The following is a 21420-nucleotide window of genomic DNA, read 5'->3' on the forward strand; positions in this document are numbered from 1 at the left end:
CAATACAAGAGAAGACTCTACACATGGACATCACCAGATGGTCAATACTGAGATCAGATTGATTATATTCTTTCCAGATGAAGATGGAGAAGCTCTATACAGTCAGCAAAAATAAGACTGGAAGCTGTCTGTGGTTCAGAACATGAACTCCTTATTGCAAAATTCAGACTTGAAGAACATAGGGAAAACCACTAAGCCATTCAGGTATGACCTAAATCAAATCCCTTATAATTATGCAGTGGAAGTGACAAATAGATTCAGGGATCAGATCTGGTAGAGTGCTTGAAGAACTATGGACAGAGGCTTGTAACATTGTACAGGATGCAGTGATCAAAACCACCCCCAAGAAAAAGAAATGCAAAAAGGCAAATAGTTGCCTGAGGAGGCCTTACAAATAGACTGAGAAAAGAAGAGAAGCAAAAGGCAAAGGAGAAAAGGAAAGATATACCCATTTGAATGCAGAGTTCCAAAGAATAGCAAGGAGAGATAAGAAAGCCTTCCTCAGTGATCAGTATGAAAAAAATAGAGGAAAACAATAGAATGGGAAAGACTAGAAATCTCTTCAAGAAAATTAGAGATACCAAGGGAACACTTCATGCACAGATCGGCACAATAAAGTACAGAAACAGTGTGTACCTAATGGAAGCAGATATGAAGAAGAGGTGGAAAGAATGCACAGAAGAACTATACAAAAAAGATCTTCATGACCCAGATAACCACAATGGTGTGATCACTCACCTAGAGCCAAACATCCTGGAGTCTGAAGTCAAGTGGACCTTAGGAAGCATGACTACGAACTGAGCTGGTGGAGGTGATGGAATTCCAGCTGAGCTATTTCAAATCCTAAAAGATGATGCTGTGAAAATGCTGCACTCAATATGCCAGCAAATTTGGAAAACTTCAGCAGTGGCCACAGGACTGGAAAAGGTCAGTTTTCATTCCAATCCCAAAGAAGGGCAATGCCAAAGAATGTTCAAACTACTGCACAATTGCACTCATTTCACATGCTAGCAAGGTAATGCTCAAAATCCTTCAAGCTAGGCTTCAACAGTATGTGAACTGAGAACTTCCAGATGTTCAAGCTGGATTTAGAAAAGGCAGAGGAACCAGAGATCAAATTGCCAACATCTGTTGGATCATAGAAAAAGCAAGAGAATTCCAGAAAAACATCTACTTCTGCTTCATTGACTACACTAAAGCCTTTGACTGTGTGGATCACAACAAACTGTGGAAAATTCTGAAGATGGAACACCAGATCACCTTGACCTGCCTCCTCTGAAACCTGTATGCAGATCAAGAAGCAACAGTTAGAACCGGACAGACTCTAGCAACAGTTAGAACAACAGACTGGTTCCAAATTGGGAAAGGAGTATGTCAAGGCTGTATATTGTCACCCTGCTTATTTAACTTATCTGCAGAGTACATCAGGTGAAATGCTGGGCTGGATGAAGCACAAGCTGGAATCAAGACTGGAGGGAGAAATATCAAAAGCTTCAGATATGCAGATGATACCACCCTTATGGCAGAAAGGGAAGAAGAACTAAAAAGTCTCTTGATGAAAGTGAAAGAGGAGAGTGAAAAACCTGGCTTAAAACTCAGCATTCAAAAAACAAAGATCATGGCATCCAGTCCCATCACTTCATGGCAAATAGATGGGGAAACAATGACAGACTTTATTTTCTTGGGCTCCAAAATCACTGCAGATGGTGACTGCAGCCATGAAATTAAAAGACGCTTGCTCCTTGGAAGAAAAGCTATGACAAACCTAGATAGTGTATTAAAAAGCAGAGACATTACTTTGCCAACAAAGGTCCATCTAGGTTTTTCCAGTAGTCATGTATGGATGTGAGAGTTGGACTATAAAGAAAGCTGAGCACCGAAGAATTGATGCTTTTGAACTGTGGTGTTGAAGACTCTTGAGAGTCCCTTGGACTGCAAGGAGATCCAACCAGTCCATCCTAAAGGAAATCAGTCCTGAATATTCATTGAAAGGACTGATGCTGAAGCTGAAACTCCAATACTTTGGCCACCTGATTCGAAGAACTGACTCATTGGAAAAGACCCTGATGCTGAGAAAGATTGAAAGCAGGAAGAGAAGGGGACAACAGAGGACAAAATGATTGGATGGCATCATCTACTCAATGGACATGAGTTTAAGCAAGCTCCAGGAGTTGGTGATGGGCAGGGAAGCCTGGCATGCTGCAGTCCATGGGGTTGCAAAGAGTGGGACACGACTGAGCGACTGAACTGACTGAGCCACTAAGGAAACCCAGCTGACATTATGAAAGTGAAAGTGTTAGTTGCTCAGTCCTGTCCCAGTCTGAGACGCCATGGACATAGACTGCGAGGCTCCTCTCGCCATGGAATCCTCCAGCCAAGAACGCTTGAGTGGGTTGCCATGCCCTTCTCCAGGAGATCTTCCCAACCCAGGGATTGAACCCGGGTCTCCTGCATTGCAGGCAGGTTCTTTATCATCTGAGCCACCTGGGAAGCAACTGACATTATAGGTTTCTCTAAATACAGGTAATTTTTTCAAAACTTCACATACAACTACACCATCAAGGGCCAGAGTCCCCGTGAGGAATCCTAGCCCATTTCAACCTCTTCCTTCTACATCTTGTTTCCCTCATAGCATCTCCTTGACTGTGCCAGGGTGTTGCAGGTCCCATGGAGAGCCCAGAACTTTCCAGGAGGAGGAGTCAAGAATTCTCTTTGTTCCTGTTTTTGAAGGGGGTGGCTCCCTTTATAATGGGAGGCATTTAACAAATTCATCATCTCCTCTTTCTCTGAGGAGGATCAAAGAACCACAGTTTCCTGCCCCATTTGGCTGCAGTTGTGGCTTCTCCAGAGTTCCCACAGCTCTCCTTGACTCTGAGGGCAGAGCTGGAATATTGGTTTTCTCAGCCTCCACAGTCACTCTGACCATGACGTCACTGGGACCTGCCTTCTCTAAGCAGGACTGGGAAGTCAGGAAAGCGTGGAAACTGCTCCTAGACGTTCGTGTACTCTGCTGTTCTTTTTCAATCCCTTCTAGAAGGTTTTCTAGAGCGAACTCAATTCAAGATGTGATGACAAAGGTCTAAAATATTCTCTTTCTCAGGATATGCATTTTGACTGGGAAGACTAGCAGCAGTGGAATCAGTTGCTAATTAAATCATTTCAGGCATCTGGTACCAGCAAGGGCGTCGGGCAGTGATAAATGTTGAGGATAATCCTATTCCAGTCTGAAATCAGCTCAATCATTCCTTACTTAATAAGTATTTATGGAGCACCTATAATACATGAGGCACTGGCACAATGAAAAACATAGACACTGACTTAACCCATTGGAGCTCCGGGCTGGCTCTGGACACAGCAAACATCACATAAAAAACGAGACTGATTTTCTTTGGTGGCTTCTGAAAACCAATTCTGTTTTATTTGAGTAGCACTTAAATTTTGCTCAGACTCTGTTTTGTTTTTCGTTTTTGCCTACCCAGCATCATTTCTTTTAGTTACAGCACTCTGGTTTAACCTTGAGGCACCCTGTTACTTCTATTCACAGTCCTAGAAGATGACAGAACTAACTCACCTAGCCCCTAACTGCAGGGGAGAGCATGTGACCGGGGACTGGCCGATCTGATCCTGCATCTCCTTGTTCATATGGATGTGTGATGCCCAAGTAGCCTACAGAAAACTTTGCAGGATTTTCCCTACAGTTATTAGGAGACAATAAGCTCTTCCTATTGGGTTTGCAGGCTGGGAAGAGCCTACTTGAGACTCTGGTCAACAGAAGAGAGCAGAGCCCAGCAATAGAGACTTCTGACATTGCTTAATTGATTGTATACAGGTCTGTCCATGGATTGTCAATGTATATCATTCAGTGTATAGGCAAACAGAGAAAGGAAGGGGGCGGGGTGGGGGGAGGGGGAGAGAGAGAGACTCATAGACATAGCTGTTTTGTATCAGCCAGTTTGAGATCCTTTCATTAGCAGCCAAAGGTCCTCATTCATTCAACTGCATTAAACTTTTATACCTCTAAGAGCACTTAATCAAAAGATGATGACGAACTATTTGTCCATGCACTCCTTTATTCCATTATCTAACATATATTAATGATTAGTCAATTGGTCACAAGCCAAAACTGGTCTGGCAAACTGGATCCTGTTCAGGGTGACCTCGGTGAAGACAGTGGAGTCCTGAGTCTCCTGGGTTTTTGTGGTCATAGCCAGTTGGTTACCTAATGATACATGCAGCTCAAACAGCATCACAGCACCCTTTTCAATACTGGCATATTCCTTCAAAACAGCCAGGTTTTTTTCATGCTCCCTCTCTGGAGAAAGGAGAAACACAGTTTAAAATTCAAGCTGGACTGCAAAGGAATTGGAAGAATGATTCTGACTCTTTTCTTCCACCTTGTAGCTGTGAAGAAACAGTGTTTTCCTTCAACCTATTAACAAAGCCTGAATGAAAGAATGTCTTCCTGGCCTGCTGATGACTCTGTTCCACCTAAAACACGAATGGATTTCTTTAATCCCCAGTGTGAAGTCCTCATCTCAGTTAAGGTGATGCATCGCTGAACCAGTGTTTCGAGAAGAGAGAGCATTAAACACCCAGGCTGCAGCACCAGCTAGGAACAGGGTCCTGCGTACGCTTCATGAATTCCCCACCAGGAGTCACCAGTAACAATGCCTGGGAATAGGGTCTCTATGTTCTCGCAAAACAGATCAAATATGTGATTAACAGGGAACTGGTGAGGCTTTTGATACCATCACACATGCTCCTTCAGTGTCACATTCTTGTCATTTTTATTGCTTCTTCATCTGCTACTGTAAGGTATGTAAGATAGAGTTTTATTTTTACATTCACATCCCATCTAGACCATGCCTCTCTCTCGTAAGGAAGAGTGGCAGATTTCCCCTTTCACCACACACACCCTCAGCCAAGGTCACATTCTCAGATCTCTTGCCTAGATATGTGCATGTATATATAAACAACCCAAAGACGTATATAAATAAATCCATGTATTGTTTAGGGGTGTACATCTCTGTCAAGAGATTAGATAGGTAGATAGACAGATGATAGATAGTATACAGATCTCAAAATAACTGACACACATGTCTCCCAAACTCTGCTAAAATACAAAACTTATTATAGTATCAGTCTTCACTAGATTACAAGATTTAGAAGGCTACATTCAATTTAAAAATAGCTTTTGAAAAAAATGTATATATCAAATATTAATACTATTCTGGAGTTAGAAAAACTGTAATGAGGTGATAAAAACTGAGGTACCAGTGGTGAGATAAGGCCTTTTAGTCTGGGAAACTACTTTTTGAAGTCAGAGTAGATAGAGTATGGTCTAAGAGACCTCCAGAAAAACAACTGCTCCAACTACCAAATCTGCATGTTGAGATAAATCTGAGTAAGGAGCAACACTAAAGATTAAAATTTATTTGGATGAGCATCTTTCAGCAGGAGTGTGTGAAGGGGGAAGAGGGTATGTTAAGAAAAGGGTAGTCAGGCCCCTGTTCCTAGCAAAGCTTCCTGCACTCTCTCAACAGAACGTTTAAGCAAGAGCTATTCAGGGAGAACAGACCAAAGACCCACTCCATCCCTCCTGAGTCAGGGAGGAGACCCTGGGTTTCCATTCAAGTCAGGGAAGGATGTCCTTATTATGTGGGTTGCACATCGTGATGCCCAGTGCACTTCGCAGGAGATAGCTAATCCAGGCTCGGGGCTCCCCTGCTGGAAGCACAAACTTCATCTTCCCAGGATAAGCCAGAGGGCAGGCACTGATCAGGTATCACTGCTTTGCTTTCAGGAAGAGGAAATGAAGTGCAGACCTGTGAAACCTCTTGACATTCTGCCTCCCCAAAGGAGTCGCTGCCTGCCTCTGCCTCCTTGTCCTGAGCTGAAAATTCCCGACTGGAGAATCACCAGATGGGAGAGCTCCTGGTAAACTACCAGATGGGAAAGCTCCAAATGGGGAGCTGCCCTGGTGGCTCGGGAAAGTCGTCGGCCTGCAATGCTGGAGACCCGGGTTCAATCCCTGGGTGGGGAAGATTCCCTGAAGAAGGAAATGGCAACCCACTCCAGTACTCTTGCCTGGAAAATTCCATGGATGGAGGAACCTCATAGGCTACAGTCCATGGGGTCACAAAGAGTCTGACACGACTGAGCGACTTTGCTTTCACTTTCAAAGCTCCTGTTGCTGAAACAGACACATATTTTTAAATGTTTCAATAATTATCTCTTCTAGTCCAGTGTTTTCAAAATTGGTTGACCAGTCAAATTTGACCAAGCTGAAAGGTTGTTTCAGGTCTCCGTACAATTTCAGGTCTTCTGTAACTTACAAGATGTATATTTCCAGTGATACTACTTTGATTCTAGCCACCTGAAATGAGTTTTTACTTATATTTGAAAACTATGAAAACTTAGGAATAATAAAAAGGCTATCACTTTATATAAACACAATCTGATTAGGTAAATGCCAGTCCAGTTCTGAGGTCAGCTGTAGGGATAGGTGGGTGTGGATCTGGGCCCCACAGGTTGACCAGTATCCCTGGGGAGTTGTCACCACAGCAAGTTGTTTTAAATAAGTTTTCTTAAAAAAACAAAACAAAACAAACCAAAAACAGTCCATCAAGTGACACAGATTGATGCGCCTTCTGCCCGCAGGCCCCCTCCCCGTCTGCGGCGGTGTGGAGGTTGGGGACGGCACCCCGTGTCTTCAGGCTGACTTCGGCCCTTCAGCCCTTCGTATCCTGCAACGGCTTCCTTTGCTGTTACTGTGATCCTCGCTGCTACTTTCAAAGACATGGCTCCAGCAGCTGCATCACTAGGTGCAATGTGCTCTTCACAGTTTAGTGTCCTGGACAGGGGTGCTATCCTGAGAGCAAAAGAGGAAGGAATAAATTAGGAGGAGAGGAGGGAAATCTGGACACTCAGCTTGTCTTCCTGGGGGTGCTAAGTCAGGTAAAAATAGTAACAGTGAAGATAATGCTATGTGACTGGCATAGTTTTTCACACTCATCAACATATTTACTTCTCACAAAAGCAGTATGAGTTTGGAACTTCTGTTTGCTCTCTTTTATAGGTGGGTTAATTAAGGCACAGAGAAGTCAAGTGACTTCCCCTAGGTCACACAGCTAGCAAGTGGGGGAGTCAGGATTTCCCTGGGATCAGAGCTTGGGCTCTCAACAAGGACATTGCCTTTTCCTTGATGCTTGGCCTCCCATGTCCTCACTGCCCTAGCTTCTCCCCTCATCACTCACTCCCGTTAATTTCATCATCCTGAAACACTGCTTAAGAATCAAAGAGAAAGAGGGAAAGTACCTCATGAGCAGGAATGCATATGGCTAAGAGACAAAGGAAGCCGCAGTCTGGTTTTGGGAGTGTGGAATGAGGACTGCTGGCCTGTGGGGGCAGGGCTGGCGCTAAGCCGGGAGGTGGTGGGGGCCCAGCTGCAAGAGTCACTGATGCTGCCGGGAGGCCGAGAAGGGGCCAGGGCAGCCCGGCCAGACAGACGTTAAAGGACGGAGGTGGTTTCTAGGGGGGGTTGCCAGCATCAGCTCTTTCAGAGAGGTGAGGATGACAAGAGCAGAGACATGTCAGGTCTTTGGTGGCTGGGAGGGCAAGACTGAGCTTCAAAGTCACTGGTAAGAGTGAGGGTCAGACAGCAAAGTTGAGAGATTTATCTTTAGGATTAGAGATAAATGTTTGTAGGCAGAAAGGGGCGAGCTAGTGAGGTGCTGGAAATACAGACGAGTCACCGAACAGGAAAATCCTGGTCTAACCCCTCGCTGAAAAGGCACACGTATGCTCTACAAATATCTTGTAGAAAAGTCCAGAAAACGACTGACACAGCAGACAAGGCGGGTAGTCTTACCAAGGATAAAGGGCCTCTCCTTGGATTCACAGGGAAAAGAGACTCTTTGAGGGTATGAGGCAGGTGACAAACAGGCTAGTCTTCCTTTTGGGTAAACAGGAGATGAGGTCATTTGCGAAGCAGGAGAGGAAGAGGCAGGCAGTGAGTTGGGGGAACGGGGATGAAAACAGGATGATACAGAAGCAGTAAAAGGGTGTCCCGGCGGAGGATGGATATGGTTCAGCCAGGTTGGTAAGAGTTTATAACAGATCCAGGCAGCATGGTTTTGTGAACTCCACCAATGACATTCACAAGTCTTGACAAAGAAGGTGGGTGTGAGAGTGACTGGACTTTGGGGATTCATATAGAAAATCAGAGCAGTTCCATGGGGAAACCAAGATTAAGGTGCAGAAGGACAACTCATAAGTGACTGTCTCCAAGAAGGGACAGGAATTGTCCAAAGTCACAGAGCTCAAGTTGACAGAAAGGATACCAGCTCTACTCATCAGAATAAACTGCTTCACAAAAGAACCTCTGTAAAAATCCAGATAATTTATTTAATCTGGAAGGGCACTGCTTCTAACTCTCTTTTGGTCTTCTCAAGCCTGGTCACGGTAGAGCCAAAATACCTGAGGCAATGGTGCCAAAGGATTTCCCGGGGAAGACAAGTATGAGGCAGGCCCTCGGGTCACAGGCGTCCCCAGGGACACCATACCTGCCCCAGGTCTTTCCTGGATCAGGCAGAGGCAGCTTGAACTAAAGAAACACTTTCCAACACCGCCCCTCTACCTCCGCCTCTAACCCCCATCTTCTTTGATTGGTAGAAATAGATTGATCAGATCAACTACATAAGAATATGCTCAATGTCAAAGACTGTCAAGAGGAAGGGATAAGTATATGCAGGAATTTAAAAAATATATCTTTGTCCAGAATAACTGCAACTGAGCCCATCAAGCCCGAATAGGACTGAAAATATGAACACTGAGTGATTTATGGTGATTATGCCTACTAAAGAGGAGGCGCAAAGAGAAAGATGAGGATAGAGATTCAAAATTCATTCTCACAGATAACAAAAATTTACTGTATAGCACAAGGAACTATATTTGATATCTTGTAATAACCTATAATAGAAAAGAATGAATATGTATAATCAAATCACTTTGCTGTACCCCTGAAACTAGCACAATATTGTAAATCAATTTTAAAAAATCCATTCTCCATACTCCCATGTTGCTAGAATCTTTAAAATGAGAATTTGTTCTGTGCACTATGTAATAAAAATTAGAGTTTACCCAGTAATTTTAGATACAGGTCAGCTGGAAAATGATTATAACATTTATTAATTTAGTTCATTAATTAATTGACATTAATAAAATAGGCAAAATAGGAGAAAGTCTTTGCTATGTCTGCCAGCTTCTATTTTAAAATTACATTAGGAATCTATAGACCATACCTTTTGTTTACCTTACCAAATTTTGCCAATTCTTTAAGAAAAGTGGATAAACTGAAAGTCCCAGTGAATAGCATATTATTACTGGTCTGATGCAAGGGAAAAAGGGGAAGTTTGGATGTACAGTTTCTGGAAAAGACATTATTTTCAACTGAGTCTTTTTTTGTCCACTTGGCACCTCACACACATACTCATATTTATCTCTGTATATTAAAGAATTTAACATACTAAATCCTCAAGAATTTTTTCAAGAATTTATCATTCTTCAATTAAAATCTCCTTGGGAGTGGAAGTGTGTTTGTGGCCAACACACACACACACACTATAACTAGTACAGTGTTCTGCACATAGTGAGGATGTGACACATGCAATTAAATGAGAAATGAGATGCTGTTAAGCTCTTATAAAGAGGCAGCACCTCGCATTTAAGTAATAAGAAAATGAAACTAGTGTCTTGAAAATCAAAAAATCCAAAAATTTTAAAGTATTACTATTGAAGACAGAACATTCAAAAGTTACATTAGGATCTGGAGTATAAAAACACAACCACAAAAAAGGAGGGCTGGAAGGGTGTATGCATGCCAGGCCTATGCAATCTGGGCACAGTCCTAAACGACAGCTCTCAGAGGGCATTTGAGAGCTACAGGCTCTGAGTCTGTTCAACCAATTTTGTGCTTATAAATTATTTCACCTAGTTGCTTCAAGAATCTAGATATTAACCACTGGAAAAACCAAACCAAACCAAACACACCGGCAGGGTTGGGGTACAGAGGAGGTGAGCGTCAGGGGAAGCTCGGCAGAGGCCCCCACGCAGAGAAGGGCCTCACAGAGGGTTTGGAATCTGTGTTTTGAGCGCCCTGGAAGCCGTGGAACAAGGGCGAGCAGAAGTGAGTTGTCTTCCTCCAAACATAAGTCCAATCCTAACCCCCAGTCCATGTGCATGTGACCTTATTTGGAAAGGGGATCTTTGTAGAAGTACTTCAGGCTCTCAAGAGAGATCATTCCAGACTTAGGGTGGGCCCACATCCAATGACTGGGGTCCTTATGAGAGAGGGGAGGGAGTTTTGAGGTGCACAGAGACAGACCGTGTGAAGACAGAGTCAGAGGTTGGGATGATAAGTCTACAAACCTGGGAATGCCAAGAATTGCTGACAACCATCAGAAGCTGGAAGAGGCAAGACAGGATTCTCAGGGTTGCCAGCAGGCACAGAAGTTAGAGAAAAAAGTTAGAGAAAGGCATGGAGCAGACTCCTCCTCCAAGCCTCCATAAGGAAGCAACCCTAAAATACCCTGCTTTTGGAGTTCTGGCCTCCAGAACTGTGAGACAATACATTTGCATTGTTTTTAAGCTGCCAATTTGTGGTAATTTGTTATGGCAGCCCTGAGGACATGAGTAATTTTAGAAATTACTGACATTTAGAGTAAACACACAAGCACACCTCTTCGGTTGCTGTACAGAGAATGGACTATGTAGGCAGGAAAAATGGAAGCAGGAAGCCAGATAAGAGGCTAATGCAGTCAGAGGCTGCTGGTGGCTTGAGTGAATGAATGAACTAATGCAAAGGGAAGGGGAAACACTGGAGGGTGACTTTGTTGATGAGATTGTCAGGGGTGGTGGTAGGGGATGGGACACAGAACTTTTCTTGTGGAAGCCTGGTCTTGCTCCTGAGGCATAGGTAGGTGAGGTCAAGGTAGGCTTCCTGGGAGTGGTAGAAGGAGCCAGGTGAATAAATGCAGGTCCAGCAGGAAGGAAGGGACTGAGGCACTCCCTCCACCCATGTGTAGTAGGTATCTAACCCCTGTGCATGAATAGGTGAAACATAAAGTGTAGTGAAGCTGCTCAGGCGTGTCTGACTCTGCGACCCCATGACTGTAGCCTACCAGGCTCCTCCATCCATGGGATTCTCCAGGCAAGAGTACTGGAGTGGGTTGCCATTTCCTTCTCCAGGGGATCTTCCTGACCCAGGGATCGAACCCAGGTCTCCTGCATTGTAGGCAGATGCTTTAACCTCTGAGCCATCAGGGAAGCCACATAGATGGAACATAAAGCCTCCTCTATTCATTTTGTGTGCTTTCTTTTTTAAAAATTATTTTATTTTCAATTGGAGTATAGTTTTATATTAAAAATTTTTTATTCTTTTTTTTTAAATTGTAGTCACAAAACCTCCTTTAAAGGCCCAAATCAAAAGCTACCTTCACCCTGGAGCTGCACTGGCACCCTCCATATACAAACTGTTTCCCCCACTTGTGCTCCAGGCTTTCCTAGGACAAGCCCTGCCATCTTTACTGCACCCTAAGGAATGGCTGGTCTCAGGTGCTAGCCTGTGAGTTTTCTGTGGAAGGAGTACCTCCTTTGCTCTCAGAATCCACCACAGCAATGAGCCCAGGCCCAGACACTACACCAAGAGGCCTCGATGTGTGGGTCTCAGTCACACCTAGAAAGATGCCAGGACTGCAGGGCAGTGAGAGGCAGAGCAATAGACAGACTTCCCTTTCTGGTTGCTCCCCATCACGACAGCCCGTCTCAACCCAGCACCTGTCTTACTGCACAGCTGGCTGACTGGTGACAGATACCAGGGACAGGGCATGGGAAAAGGGTGCGCTGGCCCTGCCCTGTCCGGGGGTTGGGAGTGGGGTGGGAGGGACAAGGCAGGGCGCCCACCTCTGTCCTGGGGACCTCGTCGCTGGTGTCCGGCTGGGCGTGGCCAGAGTCGGGGCTGCAGCCTGGCGTGAGGCTGGCCCCCTCACCTTGCTTTCCCTCGCTGGTCCCCTGCTCTGGGCTGCGGCCGCCCGCCCCTCCTCCAGGAGGGGGCTGGGGGGTCTCCTCCTCCGCGGCTCCCTCCTCCGGGCCCTTTGTGTCTTGGCTGCTTTGTCCAGGTGCCTCCTCTTCACTGGCCGCCCTCTCCTTCACCTCTGCAGGCCCTTCTGTCTGCTCTCCAGCCGGCCTCTCCTCGGTGGGGCTCCCACACCCATCCTCCACCTCCGAGCTGGAGGCTCGGGCTGGAGGCTGGCCAGCCCCCTCCTCGGGGCCGCCCACAACCTTCTCCGGCTCCTGGGCTTCCCCCGCGGCTCTGCTCTCCTCCTCCAGCTTCCCTGTCCTGCTGGACGTCCTCCTCAGAGGAGGGGATCCTGGGGCTTTGCTCTTGGCCGGGAACACTTCGTCCCCGTTCTCTTCCTTGGCACCATTCTCCTGGGAAGGCTCCACGGCCCTGAGCTCCCCCACTTCCCCACAGTCTGACTGGGACCTTCGGAATCTCCGGGAAGGAGGGCGCCTTTTTATGGAGCCCCTTGTCCGCACCTGGAAGAAAGTGTTAAGCAATATACATCTGTGAAAAAGGCCAAGGCGAGGATGCATGTTCTTTCAATGCCAGTTTCACAAGCCCCACCTGAGGATCATTTGATTTTCCATGAGGATGCAGCACTGTTTGCTATTTATTACAGGTAGAACCCTATGGGTATATGGTATTATATGGTAACCTGCAGAATTTTTTTCGTGTGGGTAAAGATAAAAATGCTTTCTATCCAATAAGAAAAGATAACCTAAGATTTTATTGTTCTGTAAAACATCAATCAGTTTGGTGTCTAACTTAGCAATTTTATTCTCACATTTGTTCCATTTAATTGCCTATAAATAACCAGTTCTTTGAATGAGATTTACCAACTTATAGATTTCCTCATAAATTAACAAGTTGAACAAAATCTCTATTTCATATTAGAGTCATGTTTTAACATTTTGAGGACGCTACTTTGACAAAGGTGAGTTGAAAGTGTGTGAGACTCAGAACTAGGCCTCACCTTGGTCCACTGGACTTTGTCAGAAGTTCAGTGGGATGTTTATATATCAGATGCTCTACTTTATTCACATGATGTGTCCTTTAAACATTAATGTGCAAAGTAGGGACTTCCCTGGTAATCCAGCAGTTAAGAATCCCCCCTGCCAATGAAGAGGCAAGGGTTGATCCCTGGTTGGGAAACTAAGATACCACACGCCACGTTACAGTTTTGTGTTTGTCAATCCTAGTTTCGTCTCAGTGGTTTAGAGTGAATGCTTGGTTTTGAAAGAGCTTCCCAGAAGCTTTGCTGAGCCCACAGTGAGGGCAGCCTGCATACCACCAAGGGTTCAGTCCTCATGGCCTGCAGGAGTCAGAAAGAACCCCACCTGCTCCCTTACTGCTGTCACAAGACTAAAGTCCCCAGTATTAGGGCTCTCTCCGGGGTTCCTCTCTGCCCCCAGGGGTCTCTCCATTGTTCTGGGCTGAAGGATCCCCATTCTGTCCCCAGCCAGCAGGCTCAAGCCCACCGCATCACCTTTCTGTTTCCTTGGGCTCTACCTGTTTCTGCATATTTGATCTCTTTTTCTTAGATGGATTCTCTGGAAGGGTCCAGAAGATTCTGCTCTCTCCATCCATAATTCTAAAGTCACGTCCATTTATTAATACCATTTCCTGGCATTGGAGCCCTTCAACTCTTAGCCTCTCCCTGGCTCTGGCCAAATTTGCCGGGTGTATTGTTGGAGTGTATTGGATTGTATGCACCTCTGATTCCCTGATTCTTACCTCCTTCCAGTAGGGCAGGGATTTGATGAAATTACACACAAACCACCAGGTAGCATCCACAGAAACAAGCCTTGTTACACATCTTTTTGCAAAGGAAACAGTTTGGATGCTTTTTAACTGGGGTGGGCGTGCAGGCTAAGTCGCTTCGGTCATGTCTGACTCTTGTGACCCTATAGACTGTAGCCCCCCCAGGCTCCTCTGCCTGTGGGTTCTCCAGGCAAGAATACTAGAGTGGTTGCCATGCCCTCTTCCAGGGGATCTTCTTGACCCAGGGATCGAACCTGCATCTCTTACGTCTCCTGCATTGGCAGGCAGGTTCTTTACCACCAGCGCCACCTGGGAAGAAGCCCCTTGACCCTAGATGCAAGATGCAACAAACAGGACTTGAGCCTATTCTTGGTCACTCAGGATTGTTTGGACCAAGTCAGGACAGGACAACCTAGTGACCCTGTCCTCCTTTTTGCCGAGTCACTGCTTTTGACATAAGTCTCAGCTGGGGTCAGCTGTGAATTCCCCCCTCTCTCTCCACAAAGGATGGAGAACTCGCTCCCTCCCCATGCCTGCCTTTCAGGTGAGGGGAGCAAGTTACAGGGAGAGGGGATGAGAGAGACAGGCTCGGTAGAGGGTGAGCTTAGTTCAGGGATCACTTGCCAGAAAGAGGAGACATATCCCTTGTTAAAAAGCAGCTCTGACCACAGCTAAGGTGTGTCCTCCTTCCTTCAGAACAACAGGGTAGAGATAATTCAGGATTGCCCAGTGCCCACATGTCCACAGACATTATAAACAAAGACATCACAATACTTAGGACCCAGACATTACCTTATTGTAACAGGGCAGATGACTGCCTTCAGGAGGTTGGTCAAAGCTGACGGGCACCTCCTCTGGTTCGCTGGGCCGAGACCGCACTCCAGGGCTGCTGGGGGTAGAAGGAGGGCTGTGAAATGGTGACACCATGGCCTTGAATCCAGGACTCTTGGGAGAGGCCCCAGGAAGCAGGGCTGCTGGATCAAAGGCTAAATTGGCCTGTTGGGAAAGATGAGCAATTTCAGGTAAGGGAAGACAGAAGACGAAATTTCCTACTCTAGCATGTTGATTTCCTGGCCTTAGAACTGATTGAGACTAGGTACCATGAGGCTTTTCTTATTTCCTAGCCAATTATCCATTGTCACAGCACGTCCTGCTCCTGGAAGACCTGCTTACTTTGTCTACCTTCTGCTACCAGGCTTACTCCAGCCTGCATTCCAGAATGCCCAGGAAGTACTGATTTGATCTAACAAAAATGCATTGAACAGTCCCAATTAATAGACAAAGAGGCCAAAATAGCAACTTCCAGGACTTGCACGCACCAGGATCTCACACTAAGTCAGCACCTTCACCATCCTTGTCGTCAGAGTCAGTAGCAGTTACCACTTACAGGATGCCTACTCTGTGCTGGGTGTGTGCAGTTTCCCCCTCTACCCTACACATTCAGTTTTGTTCCCAAGGTGCAAATTAGCAAAGTGTTTAAGGAATCTGCCCTGGGATTCAAGCCAGGTCTTTGTCCCTCAGCCTCCAAGTAAGTACAGCATCTCCCTCAGTGGACGGCCAGAATGATGGACAGAGCAGGCCCCAAGCCCCTCCAGGGGGAGCTGGCAGTGCAGATGCACGTGTGTGCCCCAACCTGGGCATCACAGTGCAGTTGAAACCAGACTAAAATGAACCCTGAGGGTAAGCAAAGAGAAGGGGTTACCCAAAGGTAACCGGGGCCTGAGGGAGTCATAAGGTTGGTGGGGGGAGGAGGCAGGCGGTCCTAGAACTATCCGACTGCCTCAGAGAAGGTGCAGGAGGGATTGAATGTGAGTGCCCTGGGTCCCCTAGGACCGTCTAGGGGAACCGGTTCCTCCAGCTCTACCCTCTACATTTCCAAATCATTGCCCAGTTGCATCGGCCAGAGCAGAAACGCCAGCAGCAAGGTCTGCTGGGAAGGGACCAGGCTTGAGGGGCAGACGATGCTCTCCACGCAGACACATCTGACTCCAGATATCAACTCTCACTTGATAGCTGTGTGGCCTACAGGGAGTAGAGTAGCCTTTTGGTATCTTGGATTCTTTATTTGCTCAATCTACTGAGCATGGCCTTCAGAGTCGTTTCTGATCTGGTCCCATTACCCTCTCCTGTCATTATCTGACCCACACCCTCTCCCTCCAGACTTTCCTTGGTGCTACCCTCCCGTCAGTCAAGGCCCTGTCATCCTGAAGAACTCCTACACGGTACTTGAGGACTTGCAAAGCATAGAACATTACACATGTTTAAGATGACATTAGTACTTCTGTTGTGATTTTAAGGAAGAATTTATAATATAGACAAGATTGTGTCATGGTAAAATTAAAAATATAGACGTTACATAGCAACACTGTGAGCCCATGCCACGTCTAAACACAGCATATGGCAGGTACCAAGGGACAGGTCTGAACCTCACAGGCTGAGGCAGCTGATGTACTGGGATGGTTCGGAAGGCTTCCTGGCACTGGGGCGGTTGACCGGGCATTAAAAGAGGTCTTCTTCCCCTTTCAGTGTAAGCTGGGAAATTCTCTCTGTAGGACTGCTCACGGGCTTCCCTGCTGGCTCAGTGGTAAAGAATCCACCTGCCAATGCAGGAGACACAGATACAACCCCTGATCCAGGAAGATCCCATATGCCTGGGGGTTACAAAGTCCGTGCACCACAGCTACTGAGCCTGGGCTCTAGAGCTGGGCAACTGCAATTACTGAGCTCAAGAGCCACAACTACTGGAGCCCTCAAGCCCCAGAGCCTGAGTTCCACAGCAGGAGAAGCCACCTTGAAGACCCAGCACAACCAAAAGTCAACAAATAAAAGTATATATTAGAAAATACTGTTCACAAATAAAGTGGGTCTTCTAGCCAGTGGAAAACTTCTTTTAAACAAATATTTTATTTTTATTTATTTGGTTTCACTGGTTCTGAGTTGCAGCATGCAGAATCTTTAGTTGCAGCTTGCCAGATCTAGTTCTGTGACCAGGGATCCCCTGCGTTGGGAGTGCAGACGCTTAGCTACTGGATCACCAGGCAAGTCCCTCGAACTTTGAATTATGAACTTCAGTGAAGACACATCATAGTTTCTATCTCTTCCAATAGAATATTTAGAAGAAAAATTGAGCTGATGATGCATTTCTTAGTTCTTTCCCTACATAGTTCCAACAAAGTAAGGTTCCTAAGGGATTTGGTCAAATTATATACTATTACTGACATTCTTCATAAGATTAAACAATTGGAGATCAAAACCTCATTCTCAGGTTTCCATGTTTCCCTAAGACACCTGTCAGTGACTGGAAAAGGGGAATAAGACCAAAATTTCAAGGTACATGGTCTTCGTGATCATCTCCAGCACTTGACTGAGGGCTGTAGTGGGCTGCAGGGAGGTGGAAGTAGGTGTCCTGCATTACACCCCTGACATCAAGGAGGGGTGTCTGAGTTTAGGGGTCCCTTGTGAGAGATCCCTTTGAGGTACATGGGAGTCCTGCAGCCTTCTACAGTGACGGACAGCCCACCCCTTCCCTGCAGCTGAGATGGAATCAGGGCTTTTCATGATGAGTTAAACTTCAGAAAGACTCCTGACCCTTTACCAGGTAAGTTCATGACCCCAAACCAGAGGTGCTTTCCTTAACCCCAAATCAGGCTGGGGGTGAAATCTCTGGGCTCTCCTGTAGCTGAGAACCACAGAGGCTGTGACCACTTGTCCTGACACATCCCTAAGAATGACTCCACAACAAGGTTGATGAATTAGTTTCATTAATTGGACCCAGACAGGAGAATCCAGTGCAGGAGAGCCTTGCTGAGACTGCAGTGAAAGCTGAGCATCTTCTCTGGGCCTGACCCAGGCATATCACACTTGCTCCTCCTCTGCGTTTCAGTTCACACTTTCACACCAGGAGAATCTCCTTCCCTCCTTTCCAGCCACCCGTGGGGACCAACTCAGGGAATAGGTGTTTCATAAAGCATTCGTCATCTGCTCTTGACCACCTGACTTTCTTTTTGCTCTATAATTCTAGAGCAGTGGATCTCACCTAAGATAGGGGCAGGGGGATGATTTTGTTCCCATGAGACATTTGGCAATACCTAGGGACACTTTTTCTTTGTCAGTTTATTGAGTGTTGCTGGCATCTACTAAATAAGGACTGCTGCTAAACGTCTTGCAGTGTACAAGGCAGCCCCCTGAAACAAAATTATCCAGCCCAAATCATGCTGACGTTAAAAAGTCCTGGTCTAGGGACTTCTTTGGTTGTCTGCCTTCCAAAGCAGGAAATGTGGGTTTGATCCCTCATCAGGGATCTAAGATCCCACATGCCTCGGGGCAATTATGTCTGTGAGCTGCAATTAGAGCAAGCCCATACTGCAACAAAGACCCAGTGCAGCCAAATAATAAAAATAATAAATTTAAAAAAGAAAAACCATACCAACTGTAAAAAAAAAGTCCTGGTCTAAAGCAGTAGGAGTTGGGTCAGTCAGTCAGTCAGTCTGTTCAGTCGCTCAGTCGTGTCCGACTCTCTGAGACCCCATGAATCACAGCACGCCAGGCCTCCCTGTCCATCACCAACTCCTGGAGTTTACTCAAACTCATGTCCATCGAGTCGGTGATGCCATCCAGCCATCTCATCCTCTGTCATCCCCTTCTCCTCCTGCCCCCAATCCCTCCCAGCATCAGGGTCTTTTCCAATGAGTCAACTCTTCACATGAGGTGGCCAAAGTATTGGAGTTTCAGCTTCAGCATCAGTCCTTCCAGTGAACACCCAAGACTGATCTCCTTTAGGATGGACTGGTTGGATCTCCTTGCAGTCCAAGGGACTCTCAAGAGTCTTCTCCAACACCACAGTTCAAAAGCATCAGTTTTTCGGCGCTCAGCTTTCTTCACAGTCCAACTCTCACATCCATACATGACCACTGGAAAAACCATAGCCTTGACCAGACGGACCTTTGTTGGCCACAGTTTAGATCTCTGGTATTTACTCTCCCATATGTCTTTTATTGTATCATGTGTGAAAATTCTGGGCTTCCCTGTTGGCTCAGATGGTAAAGGCAGGAGACCCAGGTTTGATCCTTGGGTGGGAAAGATTCCCTGTAGAAGGAAATAGCAAGCCACTTCAGTATTCATGCTTGGGAAATCCCATGGACAGAGGAGCCTGGTGGGCTACAGTCCATGCGGTTGTAAAGAATCAGACACGACTGAGTGCCCAACACTAACCTGTGAAAATCTCGTCTCCACAACAAGATTGTGAGATCAAGTGCAGCTATATGCTTCATTTACACCCCTAGGAAAGCCAGCGGGCACAGTGGTGAGGGCATACAAGGTAACTGGTGATGAGGAAGGACAGAATGCTTTCCAAACAATGAACTTGGCCATAGTGGTGTAATGTCTAGCAGCTGAATTTCAGTCCTGTATATGGTTGAAGTGGTCTGTGACTGCATTCACGCCTTAGAGAGGACTTGACTATTCCTGGAGTGTTTCTTGCACTATAATGTCCCTTTCTCATAAGATATCCCATTCTCTTTAACCTCTGCTAGGTGTTAACGACATGAGTTCACATTTCATAGGGTCCTTATTTTAGTGTTTTGCCTTTAAGCAGAGCTTCCCATCCTTCAGGGCACTTTATTTTATTTTTTTTTGATTTAATAAAGTTTTATTTTTCAAAATGTACAGCTGGTGGGACCTGTTCATGCATCTTCACCAGCAGCTGGGGCATCTCCACCCTTGGTGTTTCTGGTGTAAATCACTTGAGCTCTGTGCTTTGAAACCAGTTTAATAAGTCCTTTACTGAGGAGTTCCTGAAGAGCTGCTCTGGCCAGGGAACCACGAATCTTCAGTCTCTCAGAGACGACAGCTGGAGTTATAAGCTTATAGTTGGGAACTTCTTTACAGAGTTTGTCATATGTTGCTTTGTCAAACAAGACTAGGTTATTGAGCTTGTCCCGAACTTTGCCTTTGGACCACTTCTTTTTGGCCTTGCCCCCAGATTTGTTCACTGGATCTTTGTCTTTCTTGGCCGACTTTCCGGCATCTTTCTTCTTCTTGTCGTCCTTGGGCGGCATAGCGAAGGCCGGAGAACAACTGCGACCACTGCCGCCTTGCTAAGATGTCGGGCAAAAAGGCTTCGGGGCACTTTAATCTCTGGTTGGTTATCAAAGGTCAACTATCCAGGTGACATATGGAACTACCCCTAGGAATCCCAAAGACATGAAAATACTGGACAAGAGGTAGTGACATTCCGAACTTCTGAACCATTCTGAACTTACCTGAAGTTTCTCAATCAGAGGTGAGCTCTTCACTTTGACTTTAGGAGGCTGGTTTGCACTGGGCAGTGACTTCTATAAAAGCAAATGGACCAAAACAACCAAATGAGTAAGGTGAAGGGAAGTGGGGTCCTGGTTGGAGCCCAGAAGCCACAACTGGAATGAGAACAAAAAGCTGGTTTCATCACTTCCCCACTTAGCTTCAGGGACTCACTCACCTGCTCAGGTACCAGGCACAGCGGGCTGCCCGTCCCCTCTCCCTCCTCCTGCCTGAACAAGACCACCTGAACCTGTGCATTGGAGCAAGCAGAACATCCAAACCACCGGAGGCCTCCTGGCCAGGAAGGACGTCTTCATGGTCATCATGACGGAACAGACTATGTCTGAGGGGGATAAGATCTTCAGCCCATGATGAATGGGAAAACAACTGGAGGGGATTTCAGACAGAAAGGGCAAGTGACCATCCATTCTGTTTGTCACAAATATAACAAGAAACCATAGAGTTGGGGTGAAACCTGACAGGTATTATTGAAATTCTTTCCTTGAACTAATAATATTTTGGGGAACCTCTTCAATAGTGTTGTTTATAAACTATCATCTTCCAAAACATTGAATTTTCATTTTGATTAAGCAGACATTTATTGAGTACCCCCTACATTCCAGACACTGTGTTGGTTATATAAAAAAATGAACATGATTTTGTGAAAGTGTTAGTTGCTCAGTCATGTCCAACTCTTTGTGACCCTATGTACTGTATGTAGCTCCACCAGGCTTCTCTGTCCAAGGGATTCTCCAGGCAAGAATACTGGAGTGGGTTGCCATTCCCTTCTCCAGGGGATCTTCCCATTCCAGGGATTGAACCTGGGTCTCTTGCACTGCAGGAAGATTCTTTACTGTTGGAGTGTGCCTGCCCTCTAAAAGTGGATGATGTCTGAGATATACATACACATACATACATATATATATGAATATATGTACATATATATGCCATTAGTTAGAGATATTTTTGTGATGAATATATGTCAGGAATCTTGTCAGTTTTTGGATTTTACATTATCTAAAAAGATTGACTCCTTGTTTTGTGTAAAATCCTTACAGCTGATTCTAGCTCCATAGGTATATTGATCTTCAACGTGTAGGAATGATGACAGTGATGATGATGATGATGATGGTGATGAATAAAAAGAAATTGACGACTTCCATGCTGTTGGACAGAGACCAGAGCAGGAAAAAAACCTACATTTGGGGACACTGCCTCTTGCGCCCATATTCTAAACTACT

At 45.9% G+C, this 21420-nt stretch overlaps 1 protein-coding gene and 1 pseudogene across 4 annotated transcripts in view; both read right to left on the bottom strand.

Annotated features, from left to right (window-relative positions):
• Positions 1–4052: 4052 nt before the first annotated feature.
• Positions 4053–21420, bottom strand: part of RCSD1 (RCSD domain containing 1) — a 72945-nt gene continuing 55577 nt past the window's right edge. For 3 of the 4 annotated variants that reach the window (XM_070462722.1, XM_070462720.1, XM_070462721.1), the window contains 4 exons: positions 20143–20214; positions 14675–14878; positions 11962–12597; positions 4053–6871 (listed from right to left, as the gene is read on the bottom strand). In XM_070462722.1, coding sequence (XP_070318823.1) covers positions 6839–6871; positions 11962–12597; positions 14675–14878; positions 20143–20214 — 945 coding nt within the window. In that variant the 3' untranslated portion in view covers positions 4053–6838. The remainder of the gene's footprint in view (positions 6872–11961; positions 12598–14674; positions 14879–20142; positions 20215–21420) is intronic. The other variant, XM_070462723.1, reaches the window with a different exon arrangement.
• On the bottom strand, positions 19528–19968 carry LOC110149711 (small ribosomal subunit protein eS25 pseudogene; annotated as a pseudogene).

This window comes from Odocoileus virginianus, unplaced genomic scaffold, assembly GCF_023699985.2.
Source record: "Odocoileus virginianus isolate 20LAN1187 ecotype Illinois unplaced genomic scaffold, Ovbor_1.2 Unplaced_Scaffold_12, whole genome shotgun sequence".
NCBI lineage: Eukaryota > Metazoa > Chordata > Mammalia > Artiodactyla > Cervidae > Odocoileus > Odocoileus virginianus.